Source organism: Sander vitreus, chromosome 16 (assembly GCF_031162955.1).
Source record: "Sander vitreus isolate 19-12246 chromosome 16, sanVit1, whole genome shotgun sequence".
Taxonomy (NCBI): Eukaryota; Metazoa; Chordata; class Actinopteri; order Perciformes; family Percidae; genus Sander; species Sander vitreus.
The window spans coordinates 629481-638939 of NC_135870.1; the positions used below are offsets into that span (position 1 = coordinate 629481).

Sequence of the window (9459 nt, forward strand, 5' to 3'; positions counted from 1 at the left end):
TATATATATATATATATATATATATATATATATGTAGATATGAATGCACAAAGTGTAAACTCTCTGATAATGTAATATATGTAATATAATGCTCTGTGATAATAACAGACCATGAGCGCGGCTTCCTCCTCTCTCAGCTCTTTGTGTTTCTGTCTCTGCTGCTCCGCTGACTCCATCTGAGTCCTGATGGCGTCCAGCGTCTGAAGGTTCCTTTGCTGCCGCTGCTGAGCTTCCTGCTCCGCTTTCTGGTCTTTGGCTCGCCGGTCGGCGTCCCACAGCTCAGCAAACAGCTGTTCTTCCTGCCGCTGACGCTGACGCTGCTGCTGCTGACTCTCCAGCTGAGCCGCTCGCTCCAAACACACCTGCTGCTCTCTGCGCTGGCTCTGCACTGTCCGCAGCTCCTCACACTGGTCCCTGGGGTCAGAGACAGTAATCAGATTACTTTACTGTAGGAAACATACTGGAACACACTGATCCCTGGCGTTAGAGGCAGTAATCAGATACTTTACTGCAGGAAACATACTGGAACACACTGATCCCTGGCATTAGAGACAGTAATCAGATTACTTTACTACAGGTAACACACTGGAACACACTGATCCCTGGGGTTAGAGACAGTAATCAGATTACTCTACTACAGGAAACATACTGGAACACACTGATCCCTGGCATTAGAGACAGTAATCAGATTATTTTACTGCAGGAAACATACTGGAACACACTGATCCCTGGCATTAGAGACAGTAATCAGATTACTTTACTGCAGGAAACATACTGGAACACACTGATCCCTGGCATTAGAGACAGTAATCAGATTACTTTACTACAGGAAACATACTGGAACACACTGATCCCTGGCATTAGAGACAGTAATCAGATTACTTTACTACAGGAAACATACTGGAACACACTGATCCCTGGCATTAGAGACAGTAATCAGATTACTTTACTGCAGGAAACATACTGGAACACACTGATCCCTGGGGTTAGAGACAGTAATCAGATTACTTTACTGCAGGAAACATACTGGAACACACTGATCCCTGGCATTAGAGACAGTAATCAGATTACTTTACTGCAGGAAACATACTGGAACACACTGATCCCTGGCATTAGAGACAGTAATCAGATTACTTTACTGCAGGAAACATACTGGAACACTGATCCCTGGCATTAGAGACAGTAATCAGATTACTTTACTGCAGGAAACATACTGGAAACATAATTTGATCCCTCGGCATTGGGAAGACGGTAAACAGATTACTTTACTACAGGAAACATACTGGAACACACTGATCCCTGGGGTTAGAGACAGTAATCAGATTACTTTACTGCAGGAAAAGTAGTCCCGTGGTCTAGTGTGTGTTTAGGGGTCTGTGACGTGAGAAGGTTTGGGAGTCTACAGAACTATCAGAGTGATCAGAGTTAGTCACCTTCCACTCAGACTGAGTACAGCTGCTGCTGGACGCACCATTAGTGAGCAGGCTGGGAGGCTTTTAATGTGAAAGTGTGGAGGAAGTGGACCTGTTTACCTGAACAGCTGATCCATCTTCTCTGAGACGATCTTCTGCCTGTCTGTCTCTCTCCTCTCTCTCAGAGCTTTGGCTCGTTCTCTCATCTTCACCTGTCTCTCCACCGAAGTCTCCATCTTCTCCTCCATCTCCTGCAGGAGCTGCTGCTCCTCCTCCTCCAGCAACACACGCAGCCTGGAGACAGACAGACAGGCAGGGGGGGCAGACAGACAGACAGAGGGACAGGGGGGGCAGACAGACAGGAAGACAGACAGACAGACAGACAGACAGGGGAGCAGACAGACAGACAGGAGGTGTAGACAGACAGGCAGACAGACAGACAGAAAGGGGGGCAGACAGACAGACGGACAGGGGGGGGAGACAGACAGACAGGCAGACAGACAGAGGGGGCAGACAGACAGACAGGCAGACAGACAGACAGACAAGCAGACAGGGGGTAGACAGACAGACAGACAGGCAGACAGACGGGGGGGGGGTAGACAGACAGAGGGACAGGGGGGTCAAGCAGACAGACAGACAGACAGACAGACAGATGGGGGGGGACAGGTGAGAGACAGACAGCCAGGTGGAGATCAGATCAAAGTACAAAACAAAGTATTGTCACATAAGTCCAGTACTTAATACCATAACCGTGTCCATGTTCAGACACCGTCGACACATCCGGCCTGATAGTAATCTAGAAGTCTAATTAATGTACGAAAGTCAGAAAAAGCAAGAAGAACGCTTAGACAACGCTCCGGTGGCAGTATAACTTCATATTCAATTCTAATTCAGCGTAATCTTGGCTGATTTATGAACTGTTTTACATTATTACATTACATGTCATTTAGCTGTAGTTGCTATATAAAGTATGTCGGAGGTCTCACGCCTGTGGAGCACGTTGGTTGATGTATCACAGTGGGCACTGAACCCAGATCTCCCACACCAAAGGCATGGGTCATATCCATTACATTTCTGAACATGTCATTTTAAAGTTTTTGCTGTCTTGTGCTGATTTATTTCCTGACTGTTTTGTTTGTATGTGGAGCATTAAAATGCCAAATAAAGGAATGTTGAATAAGAGGTATTTCCTCCAGAGACCAACCTGTCCCTCCTCTGGTTCACGTGGACCTCCTGTTGGGTCAGTGCAGCTTGGACTTGTCTCTGGACGGATCCTTTGAAGAAGCGTTGGTCTGAAGTCTGCAGCCATGAAGTCTTCATGTTGAAGCTCTGCTGGTGCTTAGCGAAGTCCTGGATCTCTTCTCTGGCAGCGTCCTGCTTCTGTCTGTCCAGGATCAGATGGTCCACTGGCCTCCTGGACGGGAACTTGGCTCTCTGTTTGACACACAAATCACACAAACACACTTATTCATTATATATTTGTTGTCCTCGGGTCAAATCTGACCTGTTTACAAAAACTTTCTATATCAGAACTACAACAAAAGAACGTTGGAAAAGTGACAAATGTTGGAAAAAGGTCCAAAAACGCAGGAAAGAAATCAACCTTTTTTAACTGAAAAAGTGACAAAAAAAACATCAAAAACTTCACCAAAGGTGACAAAAACTTGTTAAAAAAACGCCAAAAAAGTGACAAAAAAATGTAGAAAAAGAACAACAAAATGTTGAAATTTGGACCCAGAAGAACTCAAAGTTGCAGGTCGTTGCAGGGTTAACATCAGCTTCATCAGATTATTAGTATTATTAGTTCAAACCACAGACACAATGTTCTGCCAAAGTTACAACAGTTGCTGTTATTTTACATTAAATATGTGTTTGTGTTATTAGAGCTGCAACAGTTAGTCGACCAATCGATGGACAGAAAAATATTCACCAACTATTTTCCATAATTGATTATAATTAAAGTAGTTTTACATGGAAACATGTCAGAAAAGACTGTTTTCAGCCTCTCAGATGTGGAGGTTTCCTTCTATTTGCTGTTTAAATCCTATTAAACTGAAGATCTTTGGGTTTTACCAGAAACACTGATCAACACTTTCACCTTTTCAACATCTTGCTTTTGGTTGTAAGCACCTTTACAGTTTAGAAATTAAATAATCTCATAACTCTGTTCTCTTTTTTAATATATAGTAGTTCATATAGTACATAGTACATAGTTCATCATCTTTTGCTTTAAACATTAAACACACACACACACACACACACACACACACACACACACACACACACACACACACACATACACACACACATACACACACATGCACACACACACACTCTCTCTCTCTCTCTCTCTCTGTTTGAAATGTAACCACGTTAAGCATTTATACAGATTACTGATTCACCATTCATCGTTAAATAGTGTGCATTCATACTTGGAGGAAAAGTGTAATACAGGATATTTCCCAGGAGATGTCACCACAGACACAGTTCATAATATTAATATTATGAGTGGACCATAGACCTATAGTAGTTACCTCCTTCAGTGATAGACAGGGACTTAACCAACATGCATTTAACCCTCCTGTTGTTTTATTTTATGACTTTCATTATAAGAAATGTTGGTTTCTTCCTACTGAAGTTGGCTAGAAGCATATAACACAGCCTGTTTTTTACTCTTAGGTTTGTTTGTTTTTGTGAATCTACGTGTTAATTTGATTAATAGTAAGACAGACAGACAGACAGACAGACAGACACACACACACACACACACACACACACACACACACACACACACACACACACACACACCACACCGATGGTCTAACTAGTTTCTCAGATTACAGATGGTTTAACTAGTTAGACAGGTTTTCTGACCGTTGGTTAAACCGTAGCTAGTTGTCAGTTGGTGCCGTGTGTGTGCCGTGTGGTGTGTGTGCCGTGTGTGTGCCGTGTGTGTGCCGTGTGTGTGCCGTGTGTGTGCCGTGTCTCACCAAAGCGACTGAATGAGGCGTCGGTCCCGTGAACTCCCGACATTTTGTTCTTTTTTGACTCAGCAGCATTTTAAAAACATCAAGATGTCAAACTTAACGTCAACTTTTCTCCGTTGTTGATGAAGTTATGATAAGTTATGATGAGTTACCGAGGCGGCTCAGTCTCTCAATGTTTGGTTTCACACACACACAACAGCACAGGCGTTCCGTTACCATGGTGAACACTACCGAGCCAACAGCGCCGCTCATTGGTCAAAGCCAGCAGCGCCGCTCATTGGTCAAAGCCAGCAGCGCCGCTCATTGGTCAAAGCAATAAAAAGTAGGTCAAATGTTTCTTCAGGCGCAGGGGACTCTGTAGTAGGTTAGACTGTTGTTGAAATGTAACTAAGTACATTTACTCCAGTACTGTACTTCAGTCCAAATGTTGAGGTACTTGTACTTTACTTGAGTCTTTTCTTTTCATGCCACTTTCTACTTCTACTCCACTACATTCATCTGTTCCAGCTTTAGTTACTAGTTACTTTAGTTACTAGTTACTTTAGTTACTCCACTACATTCATCTGTTCCAGCTTTAGTTACTAGTTACTTTAGTTACTAGTTACTTTAGTTACTCCACTACATTCATCTGTTCCAGCTTTAGTTACTAGTTACTTTAGTTACTAGTTACTTTAGTTACTCCGCTACATTCATCTGTTCCAGCTTTAGTTACTAGTTACTTTAGTTACTCCACTACATTCATCTGTTCAAGCTTTAGTTACTAGTTACTTTAGTTTCTAGTTACTTTAGTTACTAGTTACTTTAGTTACTCCGCTACATTCATCTGTTACAGCTTTAGTTACTAGTTACTTTACACATTCAGATGTAGGCACATTCACACACACACACACACACACACACACACACACACACACACACACACACACACACACACACACACACACAAACAAACACGCACACAGACGCACAGTTAGCATTATAATGCCTCATTTGCATATTTAAACAACATTTCAGAAACTGTAAATACAAAAAATAATCTTAATAGTCTTAATTTAAGTAATCAACTGGGAAAGTTTCATGCTGATATCTGTCAGTTTAAATATTTATCCCTTAACTGACATTACCAAACGTTTTCTACCTAGCAACCAGTATCCAATCATGAGTCAGTGGTAGTATCAGTCAGCCAATCAGGAGCGGCAGCCTCTCTGAGTGACGCTACTCTGTTTTCGCGCTGGTGGTTCAAACGGAGCTGGATCGTAAAGTCTCCTAAATTAAAGAAATTAAACTAAAATGAATTTACAGTGCGGGATGAATACGGACTTCTTCTGCGTCCCAACCTGGAGAAGAACAGCAGCTGAGAGGGAGTCCAGTTTCTACAGGAAGAACTCTTCACATCCACATTTTGGCGGTTAGTAAAGTTAACAAGCTAACGGCTAATGCTAACGCGGCTAACGCAAATTGCCATAGACAGATGCTAAAGATGTTAGCATGCTGCCGTTAGCTTCATTAAATTGACTGTTAGTGATTGTTTTAGCGTCTGTTCTTTGTTCCAGAATACTTTTGATTATTTTTTTAAGCTAAGTTGCCCTCTGTGTCCTGTGTGTGGTTTGTGTGCTTCTTCATTTTTTATAAAACTTTATTAAAATTTCAAATTTCTTTACAAAAATAAGTGGCATTGTACAAAGCTAAATAGTTCTTTACCAGCCAACAGACAAGCATTACATTACAATAATATAAAATAGACACTTTTGGAAGAAGTATTCAGATTACTGCAGTAAAAGTAAAAAGCGACAAATATATAAATATTGTACTTTTTCCTCCACTACATTAAACTGACAGCTTTAGTTACTAGTTACTTTACACATTAACATTTATGCACATACACACAATCTGCACACGTATGCACATGCACGCACACACACACAGACAGAGAGACAGAGAGAGAGACAGACACAGACAGACAGACCTACAGACAAACAGACAGACTGACTGACTGACTGACGCACACACGGACGCAGGCATGCAAACAAATGTTGACTCAGCCTTAGTTTGTGCCTGTCATGCAGAAGTTTTAGTTAATTGTTGTCTTTCTCTCTGAGAGTGAGATGTTGAGATGATATCATCAGTCTGTCTGTGTTGGTTCAGAGCAGGATGTGGTTAGCCTAGCTTAGCTTAAAGACTGGAAGCAGTTTGGTTCAGTCCCACTCACAGCATGGGAGACAGTCCTGAATGTTCCATAGAAAAGCTCAGGGAAGCAGCTGTGTGCTGTTCTTTATTGAAGGTGTGGAAGATAACCAGATATTCATTTAACTAAACTACCAGTTAGTCTGCATCTCTGGAAATTTTTTCTCCTCTGAAACTGGAAAAACATTTTGAAAACACTTCTGATAAAACATAAATCTTACCTTTGTGTTGTCTGTCATACAAGACATACAAAGACATACAAAGTTGCTTTCGGCCTTATGAGTTTGAACATTATGTAAACTGCAACTGTCAGGAAAACTACAAGACATTAGTATCATTTCTACTTTGCATCCGAGAGTGCAAGAAGAAATAAATGAAGAATGTCTGTATTTCTCCCAGGAGTCCTTCCATCACCAGAGGACTTCTTCATCACCTGAGGATGAAGAAGGACTTCTTCATCACTTGAGGACTTCTTCATTACCTGAGGACTTCTTCATCACCTGAGGATGAAGAAGGACTTCTTCATCACTTGAGGACTTCTTCATTACCTGAGGACTTCTTCATCACCTGAGGACTTCTTCATCACCTGAGGACTTCTTCATTACCTGAGGACTTCTTCATCACCTGAGGACTTCTTCATTACCTGAGGCCTTCGTCACCAGGTAGGACTGACTATATGCACCCAAACACCGGCCCACACACACACACACACACACACACACACACACACACACACACACACACACTTTCCAAAACAAGTTAACAAAATAGACAACACAAAGGCTTTGTATCAAACCAGTATAACAAACTAAATCAACATAAAACATGAATAAACCAGAAACTATCATGACACAATCCACAAAAGCAGACATTCAATAAAACAAATAACTATCACAGTAATAACTCTATAGTAATAATACTATTGATATATTATAACGTGAAAAACACTACAAAAGGTAAGTTCAAATTATTCTCTACTTGTGTGATTTTGAAATATTGAGACATATTTTGCCTTCACTTGAAGGTATCTTGGTTGTATTTTCATCATAAATGTCAAGCAAACAATATGTGTTTAAGTTACGAGAACACTGATGCTGCGTGTCCGACAACAAAAGGTAAGTTTAGATATGCGACCACGCTCGTAGCTAGATTAATACACCGCATATTTGCAGATATATATAGCATTAGGTATTACTTTGTCTTGGTGTGAATTTATACCAAGCATCCTGTACTGAAAGGTTTCAGGATGAAAACCGTTACAGCCCTAATTGATAAATTATAACATGAAACAAACTGCAAAAGGTAAGTTCAGATTGTTAACTTGTGATATTTTGAAATGTTGAGACACATGCTGCCTTCACTTGAAACACAGTAAACACAGTCCCACTTGTACCAATATACCAGTTTACCTGCATGTTGTTGTTTTTTTAGCTAGTGCTAGTAAGCTAGATGTATTTATCCAGGTGTGACCTGTGACATAGTGACCTTAGGCTGGTAACACACTGGCTTGAATTGATTTCATAAACCATCCATCTATCCATCTTCGTCTGCTTATCTGGGGTCGGGTCGCGGGGGTAGCAGCTCCAGCAGGGGACCCCAAACTTCCCTTTCCCGAGCCACTTCACACTCGGCTGCGAACCGATCCAGTGAGTGCTGAAGGTCACAGGCCGATGATGCCATCAGGACCACATCATCTGCAAAAACCAGCGATGAGATCCCCAGCCCACCGAACTGCAACCCCTCCCCACCCCGACTACGCCTCGATATCCTGTCCATAAATACTACAAACAGGATTGGTGACAAAGCGCAGCCCTGGCGGAGGCCAACTCTCACCTGAAACGAGTCCGACTTACTGCCGAGAACCCGGACACAGCTCTCGCTTTGGTCGTACAGAGATTGGATGGCCCTGAGAAGGGACCCCCTCACCCCGTACTCCCGCAGCACCTCCCACAGTATCTCCCTGGGAACCCGTTCAAACGCCATTTCCAGATCCACAAAACACATGTAGACCAGTTGGGCATACTCCCAGGCTCCCTCCAGGATCCTTGCGAGAGTAAAGATCTGGTCCGTTGTTCCACGACCAGGACGGAATCCGTATTGTTCCTCTTCAACCTGAGGTTTGACTATCGACCGAACCCTCCTTTCCAGCACCTTGGAGTAAACTTTACCGGGGAGGCTGAGAAGTGTGATACCCTTGTAATTGGCACACACCCTCTGGTCCCCCTTTTTAAAAAGGGTTACCACCACCCCGGTCTGCAACTCCTTAGGCACCGTCCCCGACTTCCACGCAATGTTGAAGAGTGGTGACAACCAAGACAACCCCTCCACACCCAGAGCCTTAAGCATTTCTGGATGGATCTCATCAATCCCTGGGGCTTTGCCACTGTGGAGTTGTTTAACTACCTCAGCAACCTCCACCAGGGAAATTGACGACAATCCCCCATCATCCTCCAGCTCTGCCTCTACCATAGAGGGCGTATTAGTCGGATTTAGGAGTTCCTCAAAGTGCTCCTTCCACCGCCCTATTACCTCCTCAGTTGAGGTCAACAGCGTCCCATCCTTACTGTACACAGCTTGGATGGTTCAACGCTTCCCCCTCCTGAGGTGGCGAACGGCTTTCCAGAAGTGCCTTGGTGCCGACCGAAAGTCCTTCTCCATGTCTTCTCCGAACTTCTCCCACACCCGCTGCTTCGCCTCTTTCACAGTAGAGGCTGCAGCCCTTCGGGCCCTTCGGTACCTTGCAACTGCCTCCGGAGTCCTCTGGGATAACATATCCCGGAAAGACTCCTTCTTCAGTCGGACGGCTTCCCTGACCACCGGTGTCCACCATGGTGTTCGTGGGTTACCGCCCCTTGAGGCACCTAAGACCCTAAGAC

The 9459-nt window shown here is 43.2% G+C and overlaps 1 protein-coding gene across 1 annotated transcript in view; it reads right to left on the bottom strand.

The window, feature by feature from the left end:
- The window catches only part of cfap53 (cilia and flagella associated protein 53), a 9643-nt gene extending 5022 nt beyond the window's left edge, over nucleotides 1-4621 (bottom strand). Inside the window, exons 1-4 of the mRNA XM_078272122.1 lie at nucleotides 4403-4621; nucleotides 2617-2846; nucleotides 1533-1706; nucleotides 111-414 (exon numbers count right to left, since the gene is read on the bottom strand). Coding sequence (XP_078128248.1) covers nucleotides 111-414; nucleotides 1533-1706; nucleotides 2617-2846; nucleotides 4403-4471 — 777 coding nt within the window. The 5' untranslated portion in view covers nucleotides 4472-4621. The remainder of the gene's footprint in view (nucleotides 1-110; nucleotides 415-1532; nucleotides 1707-2616; nucleotides 2847-4402) is intronic.
- Between the last annotated feature and the right edge of the window lie 4838 nt (nucleotides 4622-9459).